The sequence below is a fragment of the Sapajus apella genome, unplaced genomic scaffold (genome assembly GCF_009761245.1).
Source record: "Sapajus apella isolate SASKATOON/1434 unplaced genomic scaffold, GSC_monkey_1.0 scaffold32, whole genome shotgun sequence".
NCBI classification, from domain to species: Eukaryota; Metazoa; Chordata; class Mammalia; order Primates; family Cebidae; genus Sapajus; species Sapajus apella.
The window spans coordinates 22,452,313-22,480,224 of NW_022436972.1; the positions used below are offsets into that span (position 1 = coordinate 22,452,313).

The 27,912-nt window shown below is 38.3% G+C and overlaps 1 protein-coding gene across 14 annotated transcripts in view; it reads left to right on the top strand.

The window, feature by feature from the left end:
* Positions 1-27,912, top strand: part of ENOX1 (ecto-NOX disulfide-thiol exchanger 1) — a 619,252-nt gene that overhangs the window by 355,507 nt on the left and 235,833 nt on the right. For all 14 annotated transcript variants that reach the window (XM_032294769.1, XM_032294762.1, XM_032294766.1 and 11 more), the window contains 2 exons: positions 25,288-25,431; positions 26,196-26,333. In XM_032294769.1, coding sequence (XP_032150660.1) covers positions 25,362-25,431; positions 26,196-26,333 — 208 coding nt within the window. In that variant the 5' untranslated portion in view covers positions 25,288-25,361. The remainder of the gene's footprint in view (positions 1-25,287; positions 25,432-26,195; positions 26,334-27,912) is intronic.

Sequence of the window (27,912 nt, forward strand, 5' to 3'; positions counted from 1 at the left end):
TACATGAGATGATACATGTGAAAGTGGTAACAGATAGTAGGTGCTTGGCAAATTTTAGGTAAAGTAGAATTCTGATTTTGATAATTTTTGTGTTTAAAAAAACTCACATTCAATCTCAGGGCAGTAAAATGTCCAGAAAAGTGTCATAAGTTACTTACATATTGTAGTAAGCACTGTCAGCAAATGTTTAACTTGGAACATAAAAACACTTTCATAATCACAATTAATATAGAGATTTTTAACATTCCTGGCTCTTCAAGTTAGCCACTTGTTTCTACTTCTTTAATTGCTCTGCTAAAAGACACTTTAAGTTTCTCAGTAATTCATCTTTTCATTCATTTAGTGGTTTTTTATTTAACTGTTAGAATTGATCGTTAGATATAAATGACAGGAAAGCTCTAGATTTATCAGACTTCAAGGCTAAGGCTTCTGAGATCTATTAATAGATAAGAAACAGGAACTAGGTTTAGCTTCTGTTTCTCAGGCTAAACATCTATGCCTAATTCACCCTTTTAGATATTTATTCTCTATTTAAAATGTTATTTGTTAATGTAAGGGGCTACCTTATATAATATCAAAGTTCTGGGAGTCAAAGTGTTTCCTCGAGGTTAAAATTAAAAACGTTTTGCCTATAGCTGTATTTGGTTATTTCTGAAACCATTTTCTGAATCTATAATACACTCATGGACATACCTAAAGGAATATTAAAAATAATGCATTGTGGCTTAAAATATTTCACAGGAAAAATCTGGCTCATTGCTCATTTATTCACTGAACGTGTTTGTTTCACTGGTCAATGCTGATATATACAATAGTGAACAAAAGAAACGGAATGCCTGCTTACATGGAACATCAGTCTAGTTGGAGGAATAGACATTGAGAAAAAAGTAAATGAAGAAAACCATGTAAAAGCACATAAAAAATGTTAAAGAACGAGTTGCTATAAGAAAGGATGTTCATCAATAATATAAAAAATGTAAGAAAAGATTGAATTCAAGTGAGCCCAGTGATCTCTCAGCCAGTGTTTTGTCTGCAAGCTTAAGCCAGGAACACTATAATATCACATTTGTGGACCCTTAAGATTAGAAAACAGGAAGGCTGGGTGCAGTGGCTCTCAAGCCTGTAATCCCAGCACTTTGGGAGGCCGAGACGGGCGGATCACATGAGGTCAGGAGTTCGGAACCAGCCCAGCCAACATGGCGAAACTCTGTCTCTAATAAAAATACAAAAAAATTAGCTGAGCCTGGCTGCAGGCACTTGTAATCCCAGTTACTCGGGAGGCTGAGGCAGGAGAATCACTTGAACCCAGAAGGTGGAGGTTGCAGTGAGCCCAGATCTTGCCACTGCACTCCATCTTGGGCAGTAAGAGCAAAACTATGTCTCAAAAAAAATAAATAAAAAGATTAGAAGATAGGAACATTCATTTTATAAATTTCTCACTCAATACTATACTGTTGAACATAGAAAGTCAACTAGCTGCTTCTTCAAAAATTTCAAGAAGCCTTCTCTTTCCCTTCCTCCTTTTGACTAATTACTCAAAGAGCTATGGATTGACTGTATACTACAGTGGCTGTCAAATCTGGATGCATATCAGTCTCCTTTGGAGCTGTTTTAAAAAGTGCCTGCGCCTCAGATCAGACCCGCTAAATCAAAATCTCCTGGGGGTGAAGACCAGGCATCCGCATTTGGAAAAGCCTCCTCAGGCAATTTGATTCAATTCCAGTACCCATCAGAGGTTGAGAGCCACTGTGTGCCAGGCACACAACATAGTTTTGTGGCTACTGAGAGAAGCAAATAGCCATCCAAGGGACAGACACATTTTTGTATGGTTTTTAAGTTTAATATTGAAGCATTTGATTGCTCTATGGAAAACTTAAGTTTTTCTCCTGAACTAATCCTTTAAGTGTTCTTGTGCCATGGAAATTCCTATTTTTTTTCTCCCATTTATTTATTTTATTGCATTTTAGGTTTGGGGGTACATGTGAAGAACATGCAAAATTGTTGCGTAGGTACACACGTGGCAGTGTGATTTGCTGCCTTCCTCCCCATCACCTACATCTGGCATTTCTCCCCTTGCTATTCCATTGAGGTGGAAACCTGGGATTCATTTTTGAATGTGTTTGTTTTGCACCATCACACATGTCACTCACTCCCTCTCATTTCCACATTCCAATTGCTCACCAAATGCCACCTCCTGTGTCTCCAAAAGCACCTCTCAAGTCTACTCCCTCTCTCCATCTCCACTGCCACTGCCTCATCTTGCCTGGTCTCTTATAATTACCTCCGAATAGGTTAACCTTCCTTGGGATTGAATTCCTATAGAGTTTACCCCATACTTCTCTAAGAATTATCACTCTAACTTACAAATTTGATCTTGTCACTCCCCATTTAAACTATTCCATTTGGTCCCCACTGCCTGTGGGAATTAAACTCCTTAGCATGGCCCCTGCCTACATTTTTAGCATCATTCTCCACTTTTTCACCATGTTCCTTTTAAACTACAGCCAAACAAAAATACTCATTTTCTGTACCATGGCACATACTTTTCACACATAAGTATTTTTGATCATAGTGTCGTCAATGCTTAAAACACATTTTAAGGTGTTTTAATATCCCTCCACACCAATTTTTTTCCTCTATTTAACCTTGGAGAAAGCCTAAAATTACCTTCAATGTGAATTGTTTTTTCTTCTGTTTTATTTCTATCAACCTGCATTTTAATGCATTTACCCATTTATCTGTATACCTGCCTGTATACTGACCTATCTATCCAGGCCTACCTTTTTTGGAGTGAGTTTCTTGTTCACCTAGTATTTAAAATGCTGCCGCACACAGTGGAAGTTACTAAATATCCACTGAATGAATGGGAAAAAGAATGAGTGGCCCTGAAATCAGTCTGCCATAAACTCTACCTATTGGCACTAATTCCATCCTTTGGCATATTGCTTAACTAATCTAGTTCACCTTCTATATCTGCTTTACTTCTAATATGTGAAGATCAGTCTCATCCTTTATCTTTGCCCCAGGTCACAAACCTAGTAAGTTTTCATTCTAAAACTGGCACCAACTCTGGAATTCCAGTAGTCGTTATGGGTCATTTCCATAGTTGCACTACATTCCCAAGTAAATGATTGAATCCTAATAAAGTTGCCACAAGCTCAGATTTTGAGAAAGTAAAGTGGAAGCATTTAACCTAGTGTCATACTATGTTGGTTTCAGGATTGGGTCTTACCGGCTTGTTCTGTGAATGTCTGATGCTAGTTCTGTGTTGCTGAGTAAATCCCCCCATCACTACCTAAAGCTGAAATTCCATGCTTATTTTGTTTATACTGCCCTTCCAAATGTACGGATAATTTTGCTTGCAAGGGAAGACTCACAGAATGGTGGTTGAACAGTTCTGTCATCTTTGCTGTTTATTGTTAACGGCCTTCCCCCACAATATTGCTATTTTTTCCTTGTTCTTCTTTTTAAAATATTTTAAAATATGTTCTATAAACATCGCTTTAGGATGTTTTTCGACATGTTCAATCCCAGTCTTGTACTTAGTCCTCTTTGGCATTCTTCTAGGAATTATTCCTACATACTAGTGTTTGTCTTGATTCTTTTATCCTTGGTTCCATTTATTACCTGTCATTTTAGAATCAGAATTCATCAGAGAAGTTCTTGTAAGACGTAGTGATTTCTACAGTGGCACCTCCTTTTCTTTCATTAGGATTTCAGGTATGGAATCAAAATTTTATTTTTCTAAATCTCTTTTATACTTATTAGCCCTATTACCTGTGTGTTCATATCATACTTATATTTTCTCTGAACCTTAAAAAAATGTTTTCTGTAAGTCAATGGTGTGGATCTGATTAGAATTAATGTTCTCTATCCTCACCATTATGAACTCCAAGCTGTATAGTAACTTTCTTCCAAGAGTCCTGTCATCTTCATGTTGTTATTGACTTTTTTTTGCAGCTGGTCAATATCAAGGCTGTTATATAGCTCTTCTCTGCCATGAAAGGTGAATAGACTCCTGCCATTCCTATCCTGGTTTAATTAAAGCATTGTAAATCTGCTCTCCATGACTTTATTTAAGGTTCTCTTAAAATATATAATATTTTATGTATTGCTTTTGGTCTCTTGGTTAGTGAATTCTGAGATTACTTTCTGTGTTGTAAAAACTGTGCTCTATTTTCCTTCTACTGAAATGATCTCTTTTATGCTTTCTTTGAGTAGTAAAACCTAGTTTTAGTATTTCATGAGTTGGTGAGTAAATGTGTGTTTATATTGTCAAGACTTTCCTAATCTTTTCAGTCTATCTTTTATAAAGAAGCTCACTTTAGTTTTCTAGTTGATAAACCAGCATCTTTATGTAGGAAAACATTGTACTTTAAAAGCATGAATTTAAATCCCTTGACATTTTTCTCAAAGCAACTTTTTAGAGAATAAAACTACTGTTGTCATTATATAAATACAGAGACCAGTATAATCTGAATAACTTGACTTAAATGTAAACTAGTAAAGAGGCAGCGATGTCCTTTCAGCAGCCTCCAAGGCTCCCGATTTCACACATTTGAGTTTACCATTTCCTGCCTGAGCTGCCTGCGCACTTTCTTTCTCTCTCTTCCCACTTAGGTTTTTGTGTTTTTTTTTTAATCCTTTGAGACTCAGTCCATATTCCTCTCTCCATTCATGGTGCTTTCCTGATACCACAGATGAAAATAACACCTTTCTTCTGCCTCAACCACACAATTCTACAATAAATGTTTTTCTTTAATATTATTTGTTTCAACATCTAGTTGGCATTATCGAGACATATTTTTTTATGAATGGAAATAAAGACTTGATTCGAAGGCAGAATTTTGTTTCTGAACCATTATATTTAAAAAAGCATAAATGACAAAAGCTTTCAAAATACCATGTAAGTATTTTGTGTTTTTAAAATAGAAATGAAATATGTAGATTGCGTGAGTACCATGTTTTTTTTTTTTTTTTGAAGTATATGAATCATAATTATCCCTATCCATTTCAAAAGACCCAGGCATCATTGTGTAAAGGACAGTATTAAGCAGCATCTAAAGCTTGGTGCAGTGATCAGCAACTGGGCAGAGAGGACAGGTGCCAATACGATACCCTGGTAGGTACCAGCTTCCCACGGCCTCTGCTTTCTCACCTCTTGGTGGCATTGTCAGTTGGAGTAGAGAAGTGGAGGACATAACGTACAATCATGCTGCTGAATAGAATGAATCCAGATGGTCAACCATGTTCTAGCCAACAGACCACACTGCCCCCAACACTTCCCAGTGGTGAGGTGAGCTCCAGCATGCGGTGCTCCATAGGAGTCCTGTGTTTTCAGTTACTCCAGGTTGTAGGTTTCCTGGCTGCAATGGCATACTCCATTGCATGGCCCATCAGTTTCCAGTTTTAGGATGACCACAAGGAAAACAAATGGTGTTTCCTGGTAAGATCTCATCACAAGTGACCAGACAAATCCCTATAACAACTCTGCCTGCTGCGTGCAGGGTATTATGCTAAGAGGTCTGTAATCTCCACTTGCCTCTTGCATACAAATATCTGGGAAATTAATGGAAGAGAAAACATGAATACATAGATATACAAAAAAAAATACACAGTAATGAGACACGTTAAAAGGATACATAGAACAGTGTTTGTCAAAATACGTTTTGTCCAGTGTTTCGATGGTGTATACAAGCTTAATAATTTTTGCTGTATCTCCACCATGAAAACATTTATATACTTACTCATTTTTACACAGTTCAATAAAGTACTCATTTTAGCCTCATCCTAAACAATGATGTCTGGTTTTCTTTTAATATATTTTTCCCTGACACATATTAGGTTGAACTATATGAAACTGCCAATATTTGACCATTTTAAAAATCCACAGAAACATCAATTTCACATGACTCGAAAGCAAATATAGCTATTAAAAATTAAAATAATGGTTTTGGGTCACATTAAATCCTCTGACATACCACCCTTGGGGAACTCTGGAGTTGAGAGGAGTGAGTGGTTGTAGAGAATCAATCTTACACGGGGTCTTGGAGGAGGTGGGCCTTTATGTGAGCCTAAAAAGAAGCATAGAGAAGAGAAGGAGAAGCCATACCCACAGTGGAGCAGCTGTGAGCACTGGCGTGTAGGAGGCAGCGTGCAACACCAGGCAGAAAGGAAGACTGAAGGACTAGAGGGAGAGTGGCTAGCTCCTTTGATGTCTCAACCTTGCATTTATTTGAAAACCATGTTTTCAAAAAAGCATATGAGCACAGTTTTAAGACCTCTCTCAAGTTTCCTAAAAATTATTCTCTTATTGTTTCTTATACCTTGAGCAGGGTCAGGTACTTCTGTTAGAAAGCACATGGTTGTCACCAGGGTGACCACTTTGACAAGAGCCCTGTAAGGTAAGTAAAGGAGGCCTGAATCTGACTGCATGAAGACAGCTGCATAGGCTATCAAATCCCACAGAAGGTCCTACTACCAACATGAGCAACTGACTGGATTGAGGCTCCATCCAGTGCATTCTAGAGGCTCTGTTGGCCACTCCTGTGGACATCTTTATATCTTGCTGGCCCCTCTCTATTGTGCAGAGACTCCAGCTTCAGGCCTGTGTCCTTACCAGGTGCAAGTAATGGGTAACCACCCAGCACATTCCTCTGAGCTTACTATGAAAATATATTGAAATTCAGTTTCCCAGGATCAGTTTCTGTGGTTGCCATGCCTCTGGCAGGCCCTGGCTTAGCCCTGCCTGAGGTGTTCCAGCAGGGAATGTTGAGGCATCTGGCAAATTGGCCATGGAACACATGAACAATAGTTTTTGGAATAAAAAAGGAACAAATGTGTTGAAAAAACTCAGAGTGCATCAAGTCATAGAAATGTACCCTATTACATTTAGAGCTAACCATAATTTAGGAAATTATGGATAGGATTTATTATTTTCTTATATTGAAAGAGAATAAACATGTGTATGCATTTTTTAAGACTTAAGTCTTTTAGAACACTTTTAGGTTCACAGCAATATTGAGCAGAAGGTACAGAAATTTTGCATATATATGCTATGGTGTGAGTTTGTCCCTACCAGCACTCATGTGGAAACTTGATCCTCAGTATGGCAGTGTGGGAGGTGGGCCTTATAGGCGGTGTTTGGGTCATGGGGTCAGATCCCTCATGAATGGCTTGTTGTTGTTCTTGAAGTAGTGAGTGAGCTCTCTCTCAAGTAAGACTGGATTAGTTCTCCGAGAAATGTTCTCATGAGAGTGGGTTGTTATAAATAGGATGCCCCTGAGGTTTTGCCTGTTCATACGTGTTCACTTCCCCCTTGATCTTCTCTGCCATGTTATAATACAGCATGAAACACCCTCACCAGAAGCCAAGCAGATGTTGGCACCATGCCTTTTGTACAGCCTGCAGAACCATGAGCTAAATCTTTATAAATTACTCAGCCTCAAGTATTCTTTTATAGCAATACTAAACAGACTAAGACAGAGCCCCAGACCTCAGACACGTATTGTCTCCCTCATATCAATAACCTCCTCAGAGTTGTTACAATTGATAAGTCTACATTGACACCAGAGTTCACAGTGTATATGTGTTTAATTGACAATTAATTGCTGTTTAGTGAATAGGGTTAACTATTTGTGCCTGGCAAAAAGAATAAGGCAGGCTGCTCCCTTGAGGTAACAGTGTCTGAATCCCCCTAAAAAACAAACAAACAAACTTAAAGGGTGAAAGTAGAAAGCAACATTAATAACCACAAAAGCAATCCATAAACGAACCTCAGGGCTGAGACAGAGTTTAAACTGTACACAGATCTTTAAAGTGTCAAAGTCATTTTCTTTCTATTTTTATTGATTTATTTATTGTTTTTTGGGTTTTATTGAGAAAGAGTCTCACTCTGTTGCCCAGGCTGGAGTGCAGTGACATGATCTCAGCTCACTGCAACCTCTGCCTCCCAGGCTCAAGTAATTCTTGTGCCTCAACTTCCAAGTAGCTGGAATTACAAATGTGTGGCACCACACCCAGCTAATTTTCTAAAAATATATTTTTAATAGAGATGGGGTTTCACCATGTTGCCCAAACTGGTCTCAATCTCCTGGCCTCAAGTTGATCCACCTGCCTCAGCCTCCCAAGGCGCTGGGATTACAGGTGTGAGCCACTGTAGCCTGGCTGATTTTATTTCTTATGACTCTAGGAAAACCATAACTTCTGGTGATTAGTGTATTTCATTGTCCTTGAAAATACAGTGAATTTTATTTGAGGGTTTATGTGTTTACATTTGAAAATTTTGTTTTCAAATGCAAACACATTTTATTATTACTTTTTGTGTTTGCATTTTATTATTATTGGATGAGATAAGGCCAGCAGACCAGGAGATGACTGTCATAGAAAAGATAGTTTGTTACTCACAGTTCCCAAGAGAAGGGAGCATACCATCCCATGTCACAAGGAACCACATAGGGAGGCACCAGGGTCAGTCAGAAGGGAGAGGAAGTGAGAGCACCTTTATTGTGATTTCTGCCAAAGAGGAGGCAAGGTAAGGTGGGATAAACAGGCATAGGATGGGTGAGTTTGAATAATTTAAGCTCTAGGGTATAAGGGCTCTGTCAGGTACAGAATACTTGGCTCTGGGGTGATTAGGCCAGAGGAATAGTGGTTTAACACCTGAGAGCCAGTAAAGGAGGTAGTTGAGGGTCTGGGCTTTGGATTGGTTGGTTTGCCTTTGAAGTGTGTGCTCCCAGGTGAGGTGTTTGCTCTCTTGGATTGGCTAGCCCTGGGAAGGGTGATCCCTCCAATGTTAGCAAGAACCCAGATGTCAAAGCATCGGGAAGACAGAAATTCAAATGGTAATGATTAATACAGTGTGTGTATATACACCCACTCACTCATAATATTTAATCAATGAATTTGCGTATGTGGGAGGGAAGGGTATGTGTCTACTAAGCACTAGGCACTGTTTTGGCTGATGGCAATTTACCAAGAAAAACATTTTTAAAAGGTTAAATATAAGCCTGCTCTCATGGATGGGTAACTTATCAAAGAAATAACTATGTAATATAGTCTCAGATGCCAAGAAATCCTAGAGAGAAAGAAAATAAGACTAGTAGACGGACAGAAGGTAACTACAGTTGCTATTTTAGGTAGAGGTCAGGGATGACATTTCGTGAGAGAAGGACCCAGGTGAGGGAACAGAGTGGTTGTGCAGGTATCTGGAGGAACCGCAAGGGCAAAGTCACTAAGAGAAGATCACATTTGCTAGGCTCAAGGAAGAGTAAAAAGACCTGTGTGTGGCAGCTCCAAGAGAAGCCGAAGCTTTAGGAAATGATGTGCTGAAGTGACCAGGAGCCAGAATCTGGAGGACTTTGGACACCATCTAAGAAGGACGGAAAACTGTTATTTCTGAGAAGCTGGAAACCTAAGCCCTATGAAGACAAGAGTTAAGCTTTAGAATCAAAATGCAAATGAAGTATCCATCAGCCCATTCTATTTCTTTATTTTCTACACGATTAGATTTTTTTTTTTTAATGTTCATTTGAAATGGCTGAGTTTGCAAATAGGGAAGCTTAATATCTTTCTCCCCAAAGTTCTACATTTAGAAGTTATTTTAACAGTTTAAAACAAATCAAACAAAAACTTCTCCACACAATGCAAAAGGACAGCTTTAGGTCATGACTGCAAATTACTTTCTGTACCATTGAGTTGCTTTGGCATCCATGTGGTATTTAAATAAAACGAAATGCAATTTTTTTAACTGCAATACTTTTGTAAATCTAAGAGATGAAAAAGGAGCTATGGACAATCAACAATTTGTTTTTATTTTCTATTAAATTGTATTGTTTTTTGCAGTTGGTATCGTTTACTGAATATAAAATAAAATTCACTTGCACACCACTTACTATAAGAGCGCCTACAAAGAAAACCTCATTTCTAATCTAATTGTGGACATTGTGCCTTCATTAAAAATTCATAGGGTTTGTAAATGTGTCACATAAGTACGAGTCTCCATTATTTCCTCAGCTCTTTTCCCACTGCCAGTTCTGATCAGAATTTTAAAACACCCATATCAGGAAAGGTGTTCTCTGAAGAACAACAAAAAAAAAAAAAAAAAAAAAAAGGGAAGAAAGAAGAGAAATTCTGAATGTAAATAGAAAGACCTTGTGACCAAATATGCTGTAGTTTCCCAATTTTGCTTCAGTGTAGGTAGGTCCATGGACAGGAGCAAAACAACCTTCCCTTAACCTCTACATCTTGGTTTTGCTATTCAACTACTTCCTCTCAGTAAATTTAAGTGTGTTATTCACTAGTAGCTGATCAGTTGTTTGTTTGTTTTGTTTTAGGTAAAGGGAGGATACTAAAGAGTAGACTGTTGGAGTTAGCTTCTTCTCCATCCTAGTTCTCACACTTCTTCCTCCACATCAGCCAGACCTCAGTAACATATAAAATGTATATTTTATGCATGTTGCTTGCACAATGGACAAGACAAGCAATGCTACACAGTTAAATCGTTTGGGTAGGCTCCATGTTGAGGTCCTATTGTTTACACTTTATATGCGTTCACTGGTTTGCATCAAGAATATGCAAAGACAAGAAAACCAGTAGATAGCATAAAATAAGAACATACAACTATAACAAAACTGTTCACATGGCATGAAGGAAATATGCTTTTCTGGATTTCATATATAATTGCACGGTAATTGTATTGTGTTTAATATCTTTCAGAAATTACCTTTTCTCCTCATCTAATCCTATTTTTGCAGTTTAGCTTAGCAAGGGAGCTTCCAAATCTAGAAACAATTTCAGCGCAATACAATTGGAAGGATATGACTATAACCTCCATTTTATTTTACATCACATTTTTAATATTAACTCATGTTTTCTCTTCTTGCTGCCCTTCCTAACATGGCCTGCTCATCTCTTTGGTTCCCAAGCATGTACTCTAGCAGCAGATTACATATCCAGAAGATCCCTGCTATTGCTGGCCATTGCTCTGAGTTTCACATTACACAAGTCATTCCCCATTTGATGTACTGTACCAGAGGAATATACAAACCAAACCGTGATGCAGGTACTGAACCCCTATCACACACAGGCTCAAACTACCTACTTTATTATTCTGCTCTCATGTGTATCAACAATGAATCAAAGCAAAATACCGGTAGAAAAAAAATGCAGACCAGATTATGTACTTTGCAGGTGGGAATAGTGGCTGGGAAGTTGTGCTCATGAAGCTGTCCTTAGCAGAGTTTTTGCTGCTGCTGCTGCTGCAGTCAAAAGCATCTCTTTCAGAGGTCCTATCTAAAGGGATCTGCATTTTAACTCTCAAAATATGACAGTTTTGCTAGTAATGTTTCATTCCTTTCAGCTCCTCCAAAAGGCATTATACGTTAGCCTCTCCAATGACTCGTGAGATGAGGATTGAAAGCATCAAGTGGAAAAGCTCAGGAAACTGGCCCACAGGGTCCTTGTGACAGGAGCTCTTCTCTGGAATGCAAATTGTGCTGCCAAACTGCTTTGCACGTTTCTTATGGAGAGTCAGAGAAAGCAACTTGCCCAGATCAGCTCTCAGGGTTTCAGTTTGTCTCTACTGGGTATGAAAAATTAGCTGCCACAATGGGTGATGATTCTAATCAGCACCTAGGAGGACTTTGATTTGAGTGTCCCACATGATAACTGACATAGATCCTCACTCTCCCAGCACCTTCAGAATATCAGCGATTCCTTGGGATAGGAGTCAGAAGTTGGGTTTTCTGGTTTATTCAGCTTGTGGCTTTACCCAGCTCTACAGTACCTCCCACTCTAGTTTCTGTAGCTCCTGTTCCCAGTGACAAGTAGGAAGCAGAACTGCATTCCAGGCCTCTTCCTTGTAGTTAGCTGCCAACATGATGAGATAGCTTGTGTTAGAGATAATGTATTTGGTACAATTAAGAGAAGTAGAACAGAAAAAGGTTCTGGCAGAAAGGGGATGACGTAAGAAAAAGTAATAGTAACCCTACTCCACCTCCCAGCCTTTCAATACATAAAGCTGGGATCAGCCTTTCTACCTTGCCATCCACCTCACTCACTACTGCATTCCATCAGGCAGTGCGGTTGTGGTGAGGGTGGGGGTGATTTAGAGATTGCAAATAGAAGCTGTTGACACAGGGAGAATGGACCTGAACAGTCCTTGATAGTGATGATGTTTATACCTTTTTTATACCAAGCTCTCAGCTCAAATTACCAATTTACCCCCAATATACATATTTGGACAGAGTTAAGCCCAATTTGGATTACAGATCAACCCTAAGTAGACACTTTATATGTTTGTTCTCTCTCTCTTTCTCTAAATACGCAATTATTATTCTGACTTATTTAAGAAAAATGTGCCTCTTAATAAAGCACAGGTCTTGAGTTGTCTTTCAGCAGTGATTTCTGCTCATTTGCCTAGATTCTTTCACTTACCTACTTCTAGAACTGAAGTTGAGGGTTTGAGAAGGTAAGGGCCATGTAAAGGCGTAACAAAGCTTCAGGTCCTGATTGCCATGAGAACCTCAGACCAGGGTTTGACCGTGCCGTGGCAGGTCAATGCCTGGTGCATTGCTGATGTTGGCCCTTTCCCTCCAAGCAACTTAATACTCCTGGCTCATCCTTCTGGTTTCAGCCAACTTTTTTGTTATCTTTTCTTTTTTAGAAGCAGGTGTCTAACAGAGTTTCCTTTACCAAGCCTAGTAGAAAGTAATACACAAATAAGTGGTTTTATCCAGAATCTAGTTGTTGTTTTCTTATAAGAGGCGTTCTCCTAAGAATATCTAATTTGCCATGCTATGGAAAAGTTCATGTCTGACAGTGCTTTTCAGTTTTTTTAGTTACCTGATTGTATTATTGCAATCGTTTTGAAGACAGGGTCTATGTCTTGCTTACTATTATGTTCTTAGTATCAAGCACCGTGCTACATACAGTCAACATCTAATAAAAATCTGTTGCATAAATGCATCTTCCCCCAGAAATGGAACTTTTACCTTAGACTTCTTTCTTTCATTAGAGCCAGTTAAACCCAGAGGGACCTTCTAGTCTGACTCTTTGCTGGAAAAAGTTGGAGTTCCCCAAATCTATAACAAAGGTCCAGGCTAGGACACATTGAGTTCTGGGCTCTGCCATTCATTGGCTTTCTGACCTTAAATAAAAATCCAAAGGAGTGCCTTCTGGACCTTAGTTTATTTATTTTGTAAAACGTTGGAATAACATCTGTCTCATAGGTTGTTGTGAGTCTTTCTCATGAGTTGGAGGATGTGAGCTACTTGCCACAGTGGCTGCTATATAGTGAGCTATTTTCTCAGCGGTAGCTTCTGGGGAGTGTGGTTGACTGGCAGATAAGGAGTAAGGGAATGGGATTCCCCTTTTACTTTATAGACTTTAGCTTTGTTTGAACTCATTACATGTATTAGCAATAATACTTTTAAAATAAAAAAAATTCCCAGCTCTCTAGTGTGTATTGATATTTATTCTCAGAATGAAGAGAACTGTGTCATTGCATTTCTGTGCAAATTTTACCCTTAGATAAAAGGATGATGAATTAGCCAGTAGTTAAGAATAGTAGTAAGAGTTTGGGGAGTGTGTTTGAATTAAGGTGCTGACCCCTATTAAAATAAGGGTATGTTGTTAGGAGATCATACAGTGAGAAGTCTGGACATGATGGTGCATTTCGTTTTATGTTAATTATGTGTCTCACTGTTACGTCTACCTTATTTTTACCTTATTAGCAAAACTCTGTGGTAGACATTGTGTCAAGTTGACAACTTGGATGAGTATACAAAAACATGTCTACTTCAGTGTGCAAGTAATAAAATCATCATCCTAATTGCCATTAATAGTCAAGGGCTGGTCAATGTTTGGAGTTGATAGACAATGTGGTTCTCAAATGCCCGCACTTCCCACACTGCACTGTGTAACCACCACTAGTTGCTGGTTATTTTCTTAAGTTGTCATTTTTCAAACATTATCTTATAAGCCATAAAATTGAGAATTGCTCGAGAGTAAAGAAATCAGAGGACTTGAAAAGCAGAAGATCTTTTTCATTAACACTAGAAAGAAAAAAATTAATAATACTGGTGGGAATTCTTGTAAAATATTTGTTTAGGTTGGGTTTAAGCCACATAGCTATGAAAATAATAAACCATGGTAGCAATAGCAATATACTGCAATTCCCACAAAGTACATTCAGCATGATTTCTTTTTTTTATAAATAATAAAACCATATATGCATATGATGACTCTAAGCTAACATGAAATTGCATTTAGTACCATGAGCCAGATGTTTCTCTCTCATATCTGTATTCTTTAAGGTCAATTTTTGTTCATGCCTCCTCCTTCTTTTCCACAATTATTTACATAATCCGTGAATAAATAATGGAATGGCATTTGACCTAAACTGAGTTTGGCAAATTTGAGAGGAAATATAGCTTTGTTTATCTTACACACAGTAGGCAGGAAGGAGACAGTGCCTTAGAACACAGTCAGTCATTTAAAACCTTTATAGGCAGCAGCAGATGTATTTACTCCATATCAGATCAAACATAACAAGTGCATTCACATGTGATGTTTAAGTTTGTCTATAGAAATTTTGGAAAGGATTTTTTTTAATCATTTTGCTTTTGAAATTATTTGCTTACAAAAAGTTCTTTCATTTAAAACCAGCTCTGATTTCTCCACAATTGTGCAGACTCAGTAATTTCTGCAAAGTGAGATAGCCCAGTTGCAAATGGTTTTCAACTATAATGACTTTTATGTCAATACCAAATTTGATAATTAGAATTGTCATAATATGCAATGTATAGACATTTAGTTAAGTATGTGTTTTAGATAGCATGCTTTTCATTGCATGTTGACACAAAATATTTTCAGGTCTCCAGTATTTTGTAGACCATATGCCTCTAGTGCCTAGTGGAGAACACAGCCCTAGTTAAATAAATAGACTAGTTCCTCAGAGGCAGATGGATCCTTTGGTCTGGAAGACTATAGCAGAAAAAGAGACTATTTGAGGAGCTTAGTCCTCCAAATGCCATCCCCTTGTAAGAAAGAATTTTTATATGGCATTCTCAAGAGGCAAGTATCTCCTCCTATTGACAAGGAGAATGTGTTAATGCGGGACGGTGAGGGTGGAGGACAAGGCATTGGCAACTTTTTATGCAAATCTGTGACTAAGACAGAGGGTAGAGAGCTTGGGTCTGTAGCAGCAGTGTTTTGTAGTGCCCTTCAACTTTGCCTTCAGTGCTGGAGCCTTTCCATCAGCATTTGTTCTTTTTTGATGGGGGTAGGAGCCTCTGTGGAGTTTTTCTGGGTGTTGAGGAACTGCTGAGATCACTAGGTGTAGCCAATTTCTGTGTCTGATGATGCCTGTCCTCCAAAAGCAGCTAGAACATAAAGACCTTTTACCAAGAAATAACCAGGATTCAGCTTCTGAATCATGTATGTCCCTGGAGGTTGGAACCACCTTTCTGTGCCCCCTAACCTGCCTTTAGCCTCAGGAGCCTAATTACCATTTGGACACTTAGGCCTTTTTCTCTTCTGAGCACCCTCATTTAAATCTTGCAGGATACAATAAGCAGCACTAAAGGTTTGACCCATTTCCTCAGAACGCTCACTGCTGACCTAGAACATTCCAACTGGATGTCCTGCCGTGCAGGCATTTGCATCAGGCTCCTGTGCCCCCATAGCCCTCCCCTAACTACCCCACCAGGCTTCTGGATTTCCCCTGATCATATAGCCATACCGTTTATGAGGCCCTGAGAAGTAAAAAGGACCATCGCAGGGGACCCAAGGCTCCACTGTTCTTGCTCACTGGTTATAGAGCATGAGCAAGGGCTGTGGGTAGTCATTTAGAGAAAGATAAAGCAAGGTTTCTGGCCCAGGGCAATCCATGCAAAGTGGGTGTGTTCTGCTAAAGCTCCCTGTCCCAGGGGGATCATGACTGCAGGGCTAATGCTTTATTCATCATGCTGCAGTGGCATCATTAAGAGCACATTTGTTTAAAGAGTAACTAACATGTTCTTTGTGACCCTACTAGGAGAAATGTTAAACAAGATGAGCAACTGGCTCAGGCTGGTCTTGGTCTGATCTGGGTTTTATTGCAGGTAGATTTCCATAAATTAAAGGGCTGTAACCAGGGCTTTTTGGAAAATAGATAACTAATTTGCCAGTTTGCCACCATTTAAGGGTCAGTTATTTATCCACTACAATTAAAATGTTCCACTTTGTAGCTTAATGTTTTCCACAGTTGGGTCAAGGTATAAAATGAGTACATAATGAAAAAACTGAGCACAAAACAGCACAAATTATAGAATTATATATTGTCTGATTTCCTTTATATAAGAAGATAGTAATGCTTACAGAAATTGCTTTCTGTGTATCAGTGCAGCTGAAGAGGCGAGGATGTGACCAATATTGCCTTTCTGTACTGTGCATGCATGCAAAATTATTCTTCGATTTGTGGCCATGTGTATGGTGTATAGAATTCACCTCTTTAAAGCCTGAGATCCACCCGAAGTCTTGTCCCAGAGGCGTTATCCCTTCCTCAAGACAGCTCTTTCCTGTCTCTCTTGCTCTGTCTCAACAGCCCATAGCTTTGCCATTTTACTTGAGGCTTTTATTTAGTCACTACATTCTGTTTACATTGTCTACTCTTTCGAACTTTTAGAATGTGAATGTGAAGAGAACAAGGCAGTGCAAACGCAGAAAAAACATGATGAGGGGAGGCAAGAATTACCTGCTATGTCCTTAGTTACTTTCATAAATTTGTGGCTAGGTAACATGGTAGTTAAGCCTTATATCCCTATTCCAGGGATAGAAGAGTCAATTTTCCAAGGCCACATATCACTGCAGAAGTAGGATTTGAGGACAGAATTTAGATTTACATCTCCTGTTCTTTAGGTAAGTGCTCAGGAGGAAGAACAGTGAACTCTTAGGACTGCTTGGCACAGTGAGCTGCCACACCGTCACTAGCTGAGGCTGGACAGTTGCCTGTCAGACACATTTTAGAGACATGTTTATCTGGGAGAAGTAAGGATTGATAAACTTAGGTTTTACCTGATTCTTCAAACCTTGATGACTTGCTCTATGAACCTGTATGTGTTTGTGCTGAATCCCAGGGGTTTAGAAAACCTTTGCCTAAAGTGGGACTCTTCTAGCATTAATGGATCCAGGCTTATGTTTACTGATGATATTTCTTTCTTTAATCATTCACTCACCATCAAAGTCTAGCAGTGATCACTTTTTTTTTTTATGGTCGGTGTATTTTGGAAAGTAGAGAACAACAATATATGACAGCAGATCGTGTACGTGGTTGATTGATATCCATGAATGAGGGGAATGAGTTGAGCCATTACATATTTAATAAACTGTCTTCAAGTATAATGTTGCCCTTTTCAGAAAATCTCTAAAAGTCTAAATGTGAAAGGGCCTATATTTTAAAACCTGCCTATATAAAGACTTTAAAATGACATGCAGTGGTCTCCCTTCTGCACAGGGGATAAGTTGCATAACCTCCAGTTGATTCCAGAAACCTCCGATGGTACCAATCCCTGTCTCTACAGATTACCATAGTAGCATCAAAGCCTGTTTTCTTTTCTTTTCTGTTTTTAATAGAAAGAGAGGTTCTTTATTCTTAAGGTCTCAAGATTTTTTTTTGTTATTTGTTCAATTTAGAAATATAAAGCATACTTTTTTCAAAAGCAAAGTTTTCCTGAGAAAAGTAATCTTACCTGTCATTTCTCTACAATTGTATTTGTAATGCCAAATAATATTTTTCTTTGTGTCAAAAATTATTTTTATCTACTGTCCTGCCCATGCTAGTTGTCTCTTTGGCAAATTTGGTCATTTTGTTTGATTGCATGATTTTACAGGGGGCCTTCAGGTCATGTCTCCTTCTTTCTCTCTCTCTCTCTGAATATAGAGTTCTTCAAACATAGACATGTCATGGGTAAAACCTTATCCATGTAGTAACCATTTACTCTCTAAGATGGAAAGGTGACGACTTGTAGTTTAAAATTAGCTGCTGGGCCAGGTGCAGTGGCTCATGCCTGTAATCTCAGCACATTGGGAGGCTGAGGCAGGCGGATCACAAGGTCAGGAGATGGAGACCATCCTGGCCAACATGGTGAAACCCCATCTCTACTAAAATTACAAAAAATTAGCAGGATGTTGTGGCATGCACCTGTAGTCCCAGCGAATCGGGAGCCTGAGGCAAAAGAATGACTTGAACCCAGGAGGCAAAGGTTGCAGTGAGCCAAGATCACGCCACTGCACTCCAGCCTGGGCGACAGAGCGAGACTTCATCTCAAAAAAAAAAAAAAAAAATGGCTGCCATACAAAGTAGAAAAAAGGAGGATGTAATCACAAACCACTAATGGAATTTCATGTTTGAGAAATGGTCAGGTCTGCTTTCCATCCTCTGCAGTGCATGCCAAATGGAAATTTTCCTTTCTTCCAACAATTTCACTTCTTTAGTACTGTACATATATGCCTTTGTTACACTAATGTACTGCTTAATGGGTCTGGAGATGCAGTTATTTATAGATTTCAGCTCATTCAAAGAGCAGCTGCAAGAAGTCTCACAAAAGGAGAACATCACTGTAACCTGCTCATGACCCTACATTGGTTGCCAGGGAGGTGTGGAATCTTAAAGCTTAGAGGGTATCTTGTTAAGTGTATCAGAAGCTTATCTTGAAAGATCTGACAGATTTTTTTTAATTGTCATTCTTTAACACTTTAAATTCATCTGTGTTCTAGTTTACAGGATTCCTCCACCCCCATTATGTTCTTTAGCTTTAAACTTCCAAGCTTTGGGACTGTGGAACTGAGATTTTTTTTTCCTTTATTCCTTTATTATTTCCTTTTACCTTTTTTCTTCATTTGTACTTTCATCTCTCAATTTCTCCATGCATGAATTCATTTGAAATTACATGTAAAATGTTTATATTTTATATAAAATTTAAAATATATTTTATAAATTTGTAACATATATATAAAATCACAATATATTTAATATATCACAATATATTTAACACCTACCACATTTCAGGTACTTTGCTAGCCGCAGGGTATGCACAGATGGCTAATTTTCTTAATCATCCTAAGCTTATAGTTTATTAGGGAGCTAGAAATAAACTAATTACAATATGAGTGAAAGTGCGAGGCTACAGCAAGGTACAGAGTGTTATGAGCGCATGGAGGAGAAAGTATATATCTCCTTTATCTTTCTGCCTTAACAGAAAACTGGAAAAAGAGTAGGAATGGCATCTATTTTTAGGTGCAAGGTAGTATGATGTATATAAAACTGTGACACTTCAGGAAAAAGTTCAGTGATTTTCTAAACACAAATGGTCCTTGATTTAGGATGGTTCAACCTATGCTTTTGGGACAGAACTCCATTGGGATGTAACTCCAAGTCAAGACGCTCCTTACAGCCTGTGATGGACTTATGGTTTCTACTGAATGTATAGCGCTTTCTCACCATCATAAAGTTGAAAATTTGTAAGTCAAACCATCGTCATTTGAGGACTGTCTGTTCTGTTGCCAGCATTAAATACATTTTCATCTACTATTTTTTCAACTTAACAGGTTTATCAGAACATAACCTTATCATAAATTGAGGAGCATCTGTATATGAGCATCACCCCTATCTGAACTGATCTTTGCCCAACTCCATCTTCTGCCCATACTGTTTCCAGAAAATGGCTTTTCTCACCATGTCTGATAAAGAGCTTTTTAGTGTTATTTGACATAATATTCCTACTTTACAGTCATCTCATCAGAAATTCTCCATGATATGCCTAATCTAAATCTCTTCCCCAAAACCTTAATCCTATTATTTCTCATCAATCAGCTGACATTGATCATTAATAAATAATCACTATCCTCTATATTTAACAGATTTTATTGTGCATTATCATGTAGTACATTATATAATTCCCCATTATTAGCCACCTTTTTATTCTTTTCTTGAAGCTCTCCAAGTTCTCCCAATCTCCCCAAACTTACTCCTATCTAAGAATTAAGGAGCAACATAGACTTAGCTGACATTTCTGAGGAGGTGAGGAGAGATTTACACTGTATGCTTCCTAGTGAAACCACCTGAAGCTCTGCATAAGTCATTGATCTTCTCTGTAGTCATCTTTTTTTCATAGGCGAGTACCAAAGATTCCTTATTTCTTTCCCCTTAAAACATTCAGCTTTTGTATTTTCTTTTGCCACACTTTGCAGAGCAATTCCTACTCTGCCCCTAAACTTGCAGATTCCACTCACCCCCCTTAACAATAAAATGAAACACCCAGTAGCTAATAGGACCCATTCTATTTAGAAGCCAGATTAGTAACCGACTACAATAATCAGAGAATGTCCTTTGGACTCCTTTTGTATTTGAAGAGATGATAGTGAGAATTTTACAAAACTGATGGAAGATACTAAGATTTTTAGTTGTTCCTCAGTGGGAAGATTGATCTGCAGTTACATAGTTTACCATTATAGGAAGCAGAAGTATCTCCCTTACTATTCATAGACAGTTACTTGAAAAATCTAAGAGTTAATACAGAAGCATACCTATTTCACAATTTTCTATATTGTTTTAAACTGTGGAACAGTTCTGTAACCTCAAGAGAGTATGGTACTGACTATGTGAAGATCGAGGTTGGGTGTTTCCTTAGTGATGGAATAGGAGAGTGAATTTTGGTTGAAAATGTATCTTTCTTTTTACTACAAAAATATACCATAATAATGCTAATGAAGACTTCTTATAAATAAGAAAGTTGCAGATACCATATGAAATAAGCTTCCTTTGGTATCAACTCTTTCTGTTTTTTGTTTTTTGTTTTCTTTTTGAGATGGAGTCACACTTTATTGCCTAGGCTATAGTGCAGTGGCTCGATCTCAGCTCACTTCAACCTTCACTTCCCAGGTTGAAGCCATTCTCCTGCCTCAGCCGTCCAAGTATCTGGGACTACAGGTGCACATCACCACGCCTGGCTAATTTTTGTATTTTTAGTAGAGACAGGTTTTACCAGGTTTGCCAGGTTGGTCTCAAATCCTGGCTTCAAGTGATCCACCCGCCTCAGCCTTCCAAAGTGCTGGGATTACAGGCATGAGCCACTGTGCCTGGCCTGGTATCAACTCTTTACAAGACATTAACAAATCTGATTCTTTCACTGTAATTATTTTGTTACTGAAGTAGATATAAACCTGAAGACCTAGATCAAACAAAATCATGCTTTTTTGTTTTGTTTTGTCTTTTTTAAGACAGGGTCTCACTCTGTCGCCCAGGCTAGAGTGCAGTGTCGCAATCTCGGCTCACTGCAACCTCGGCACCCCCCGCTCCCTAGCTCAAGCAGTTCTCCCACCCCAGCCTCCTGAACAGCTAGGACTACAGGAGGGCACTACCATGCTTGTCTAATTTTTTAAGGTTATTGTAGAGACAAAATCGCTCAATGTTGTCCAGCCTGGTCTCAAACTCCTGGGTTCAAGCAATCTCTCCACCTTAGTTTCCCAAAGTGGATTACAGACAGGAGCTCATATGTGGGATTATGTATATGAGTCACCACACCTAGCCATTTCTTTTTTTCAATAAGAAGGATTTTCAATACCTAGCTGATCTCTATCCTCCTTTAATAGGAATCTGTTTTGTGGACAGTTACAGGTAGGTCTTATATTCATGATATGTGTATCCCTGGAACCTGTTGAAATTGAAGAGGGTTAGAAGAAGTTCTGTTATTATTAGTGGGAGTATCATGTGCAATTTTTTAAACCAAATAGTAATTCCATAGACTTGGTAAGTTTCAAAAACTATTTGCTCTGTTATATAGCCCAATGAAATGCTGAGCATAAATATATTTTGTTGAACAGTTATGAAATTGGTGTGAGATTTTGTACTTGAATATATCTTAACAGGAAACATGTTAGATATCTGTTAAGCCCAAACAAAGCTGTACTTTTATCCTTGGCATTTTGTATATCAGGTTGTTTTGTGGTGCTTCATTAAAAGCTGTAAGTACAAACTGCCAATTTCATAATTGGTCATGAATCTCTTGAAAGTTTTTGTAGCTGCATAGGCAGAAAAGGCCTAGAGAGAAAAAAATTATATATCTTTTAAGTTACATCATCTTATTTATTTTATTTTTATTTTTTTGAGACAGAGTCTCACTTTGTCACTTAGGCTGGAGTGCAGTGGCATGATCTCGGCCCACTGCAACCTCTGCCTCTTGGGTTCAAGCAATTCTCCTGTCTCTACCTTCTGGGTAGCTGGGACTACAGGTGCGTGCCACCACAGCCAGCTAATTTTACTATTTTTGCTAGAGACGGGGTTTCATCATTTTGGTCAGGATGGTCTCGAATTCCTGACCTCAGGTGATACACGTGCCTCAGCCTCCCAAAGTGCTGGGATTATAGGTGTGAGCCACTGCACCTGGCCCCCGTCATATTATTTTATAAAGGAATGGTGGAAAATGAAATATTGTGCTACAACTGAGGTGTGGCACAGAAAACTAGGGCAACACTTACTTTTAGAAATATCAAGTGTTATTCACTGTTTTAGAATTAATTACATAATTATCTACCAGAACACAAAGATCCCAGGGTACGTTAATGGAAACACTACATTTCCAAATAAAATAATAATAATTATCACCTACGGTATTCAGAGTGCTTTATTAGCTATAATTTTTAACTCCCCACCTCTCTGTGTGTAAATAAACATCACTAAGAATATTAAACTTTTCAATAGTTTAGAAATAATAAAACTAAGGCAGAGAAATTGATGTGAATGATAAATTAGGCATTATGGCTTGAATCATTTAAAGAGGCAGGTATTCAATAGGAACAATAGATGCTAACGAAGTACAAAAATCATTCTTGGAACTATTCTTAAATTACTAGTTGGTAATTAATTAAATGTATTACCTTTCTTCCAAAATGAGTGATCGAATTAATTTAAATTTTGTAAACAATGTCACAATGGCAGCATTGAGACTATTGGAAATTCCTAAGAGTGACGGAACTTACTTTAGAATCACCATCCCAGGCACGTGGTAGTCACACGAAGTTGTATGTCATTAAAACCATTGGATTGGGAGACTGAAGAGACGTAATAAATTGAATGTCACAAGAGTTCGATTGGGGGATAAATCTAGGTTTACACGCCACATCTTACCAACAGAACGATGCTTTTTTTCCATGGAACAGTAGCAGTTTGTTACTGTTTCCAGTGAAACACTTGCAGTCTGTTAAGATGGCCATGAAAGTGTTAGGTAGAAACTGTGGGCCTCCAGGACACTTGATGCCCCTTTATAGGACTGTAATCACTAAGGTGAAACTGCCATTGGAACAGACTGTCATAGAGCCAAGAAAAACTAAAGCCATCCCTAAAACACTGCAGCAAAAAGTCAAGGTGAAATGTGATGGGTCAGGCACAAGTCATAAGCCTACAAAGTAGAGGGATGTTCTGTGATATAGTGTTTCAGAACTGCAGACTCATTAGAGAGAGAAAAAAATGTGTGATTAATGCCCATTTGGGAAGAATCTGAGGCAGAAGGAAGCCAGCCAACTAAACTTCATTTGGGGAGATAAGTAAGACAAATCGTGACCTTGCAAAGATCTGAAACAGCTCTGCTACAGGGCCATTTGAACAAAAGAGTGAACACATTCTAGCCTGACTCTGCCTTGCTACTCTGAAATGGTTGCAGTGGAGAGAGAAAAGTGCTTGGAGATTTCATCATAGAAAGATCATTGGTGAATGGACAGCCTACGGACCAAACATTTAGGTTAGGTACGCATTTCTTATGCTATCGAATTTATTTTTCTATGGCGAGAATCTCTTTGTCTGTTGGCACCCATTGCCTAAGATAATTGATGCACAATACCTACGCAGGTTCTGATTCATTTGGACAGTAGGGTATAGTGGGAATAAAATGTACCTTCTCAGTACAATTTGCTCCCAAAGATCCAAAAATGATTTGCCCCAAAAATCATTCACTGCTGGATGATGATGATGATGATTTATCTTCCTGATAGACAATTGTAAGAAATTTCCATACTATCTTACTTACCCCTCTAGTTGAGGACTAGGGATTTGTTGAAACTATAGAAACTGCTTGCTCATTATTCACCTGTCCTTGAGAATTGAACCTTGAGCTTAAATTTAACTTCTGTTCAACTGATAAGAATTTTTGACAGTACAGTGCTCAAGGAATTACTGATTCTTATATCTAAGAATGAAAGAAACAAAAAGACATGCTGTAAGAGTTTCAAACTTCACATTAGATACACTGTCAAACCATAACATCTAATTCTAAAATGATCATTAACAGGAACATGGTTTAGAAAAACTTCTAAATTTTTACTAAAATAAAAGTAAATATTTAGACTTAGTTATATCTAATCTCTACATAAGATCAAAGTTGTTATGTCACTCATCTAAGTTTTAAACTGGTGAAAGTGCACTTAAAATATATGTGAAAGCTCTTTGATTTTGCATTTCTAAGGGTGGAGAGAAGCCATAGCATTTTATAAATAGTGTGATATTGAGAAGACCTTTGTAACTTTATTTAATGTTTGTTACTTATGAGTGCTTTTAAAGCTACATATATATGTCGCACAGCATATTGTGCACTTCTAAGGAAAATTCAAACTAAAAAAGTTGTGGCCAGTTAATCTTTCCAGTGAGCTGAAAAAACAAATGCTCTTCCTTTGCTGCCCTAAAACCCTCCAGATCTTTTATGGACAGCATGCCATTCTTCTCTTTTGCCTTTCCTATTGTAGTTTAGGTACCCTCCTTTTCCAGCTGCATGGTAAATGGATTCTTGCTCTTTTCTTCCTCCTCCCAACTTTTTTTCCTCTCTGAATACATTTCACAGACGACCATCTTCCAAAATAACGGCATCAATTAATTTTTTAACTAAAAAAAAAAATCTTTAGCCCTGAGTCTGCCCTCTCCATTGACGTGTAGTGTGTGTGGAAGAGGCTGTGCAGGGACTGATAAGCACCCATTTGTGAAGGTGCTTCAGTAGGAAGCAAGGCCTTTGAGGCACTCACAAATGCTATTTATTCAGCCAGCCCCAGTTTCAGGTGAGTTGATGAGTTGACCCACGCATCTCACAGGGCTCTAAAACTGAGCCACAAGACAGCCGCTGAGGGATGGGAAGCAGCTGTTCTTCTGTGCCCGAGACTGGAAATCGGTCCTTGTTTTTTATTTTGAATAGATAACAGTTTGTTCCTTGACGTTTTCTCTCAGTTAACTATTAGGATTTCTCACTACACTTCTGTCCCTTTTTGCAGAACCCGATGACCTCCGAGGGGACCCTGCACTCAGCCATCAAAGTGCTCCTGCCCACCTGGATGCTCATAATTCAATGGTAGATGCAGGTGGAGTTGAGAACATCACCCATCTTCCCCAGGAGCTTCCTCAGATGATGGCTGCAGGTAAATGCCAGTGGCCAGCAAAGGAAGCAAACAAGGCTTTCTTGAGTTCTTCGTGGAAAAGCTTGCCCTGCCTTGAAAAACTTGCATTGAACCAGGAGCCTGGACCCTTAAAGAAATCAGGCTGTAGAACTAGTGAAAATGAAAGAGTCAAATTTGACACATTCTCTGTTTTGTTTTGGGTTCTTTAAGCTTTATGCTACTTGTTTTTTAAATTTTATTTATTTATTTAGAAATACTTCGGAAAAGTCACTTTAGGTAGACACTTGCATTTTCTTAATGTAATAATGTAAAGGTTTATAAATGAAGGAATATGTTATGAGGTAACAATAAATTCAGTCAGGACCAGTTTCACTGCTTATTTTCTTATTAGAAGGCCTTTCTGCTCAAGAATTACACCTGGAAACAGTAAGCAAGTTAACATGTTTTACCAAGAGAGTTTACTGTTTTGCAGCTCAGCCTTATGACTTAACTAATGTTGTTTCACTGGGAGAAGGAAACAATTCTTTAATTTTTTCCAGGGGTACCTCCTTAATAGCATACTGTGTATAATATAAACTACATGTCATTAAGTTTTCTCCCAGAAACTATTTGGAAACGCTTTATGTTTTAAGTCTGGAGAAAAAATTGCTGTAGATTATAGTTCTTTATTTTTTTGTAGATTGGGAATGTGCTAAATGAAGCCTCACATCTCTAGAAATGTGATTTTCTTTCAAACAAACGCCCTTGCCTATGGGCTCTAAATCATGGTTTGTTTCTTCCCACAGCAGCTGATGGTTTGGGGAGTATAGCGATAGACACGACCCAGCTCAACATGTCCGTGACAGATCCGACAGCCTGGGCTACAGCCATGAATAACCTGGGCATGGTTCCCGTGGGGTTGCCTGGACAGCAGCTCGTGTCTGGTAAGCGTTCTCCTGGTGTCAGAGATACTTGCAGCAGTGCCAAAGGGTGTAGGGGACAGGTGTCTGGTAATCTCTCCACACCGCGAGTGTTGAACATGCTCTTTGATTTATGACTAGGGCATGTTTGGCAAGTTGTGCTTGAGATTCTTTTCCTCATCACCTTTCTTTTCTGCTTAATAGCTGTTCTCAGAAAAAGCCACGCTAACTGTTGTTGCTATACACGGTCTTGTAACATCGATTGCATTTTTTAAATTGGTAAATGGAATGGCTAATATTTGCTTTCCAATTTGCAAAACTCATTCACCTACATTATCCCATTTGATTGCCTGTCTTCCCTTTATGATAGGTAGATATTTATTTTTGTTCTTGCTCTTGTTAATGTTTCCATTTTACAAATAGAGAAACAGAAGAGCAGAGTTTAGGTGACTTTTCAGTAAACTCAGCTCAGGTGACACTAAATTCCATTTTCTGTCCACCACATGGTGGAATCGTAATACAATACATGCATTCGGTAGAGAAAATGTTTAGAAATATCACGAAGTCAGAAGTTACCTAAAAGATTTAATCATTGAATTTAACAGGTGTTTGCTGAGGGTTTTACATATGCCCTGTAAAAAGTGCTTTGAGAAATAGAATAAGTATCACATGTATATAAGTGTCTTTGAAGAGTCTTTCTCTCTAAATTGAAACAAAATAAAACACCAACAACTGAAAAACAATAATAAAAATGATGCATAGAATCAGGTGTGTTAAGTGGCGTGCAGACTGGTAATGTGATAATGAGATCAGTCACTGGGGCTCTGAGGAACAATGTTATCAGGAAGGCAGGGCTTGAGCGAAATCTGTAGAGATGAGGAGCATTTATATATTCACTCACTCATTCATTCATTCAACAAATATTCATTGAGCCACTGTCCTGGTGCAAGGGCTCCAGCAGTAAACAAGACAAGCATGGTCTGTCCTCTGAGAATTTATAGTGGAGAGGTGACAATCAGGTATTATGCAGTAGTCATTGTTATAATGGCACAAGAAAAATTCACCTTTGGCCATCAACGTAGGTGAGGGTAGTTGGTGCCCATTAAGTAGAAACCAATCACTTTTGGAATGTTACTAATTTCTACTCCCACATACCTGTGCACTTTCTGCTGTGTTGACCAAGCATTTGTTTTTTTTTGTTTTTCTTTTTGGTCAATTAGTGGCCATAGATGAAAATTCCAAATTAATTTTAGTAAATAATATATGTGTGTGTATGTGTATATCTGTATATGTGTGTACAGATATACACATACACACACATATATAATATATATGGTTTCTTTTATTAGAAGATCATGGATTAGAAAATGGATTAGAGACCAGGGAAAGTGGGAGACAAAGGAAATACAAAGGCTGAGTTTTAAAACATTGTATTTAGAATATCAGATTCTTCAAAATGCTATCAAATTCATACAATTGAAGATTAGTCTGCTTCAGGGAGGAGGGTGTACATAAATGACATTTTCTATGGTTGGAACATGTGTTTATCCAGGCCCCTTTTCCCTAAAGCTTACCTAGACAGATACTTTCTTCTAACTGGAGA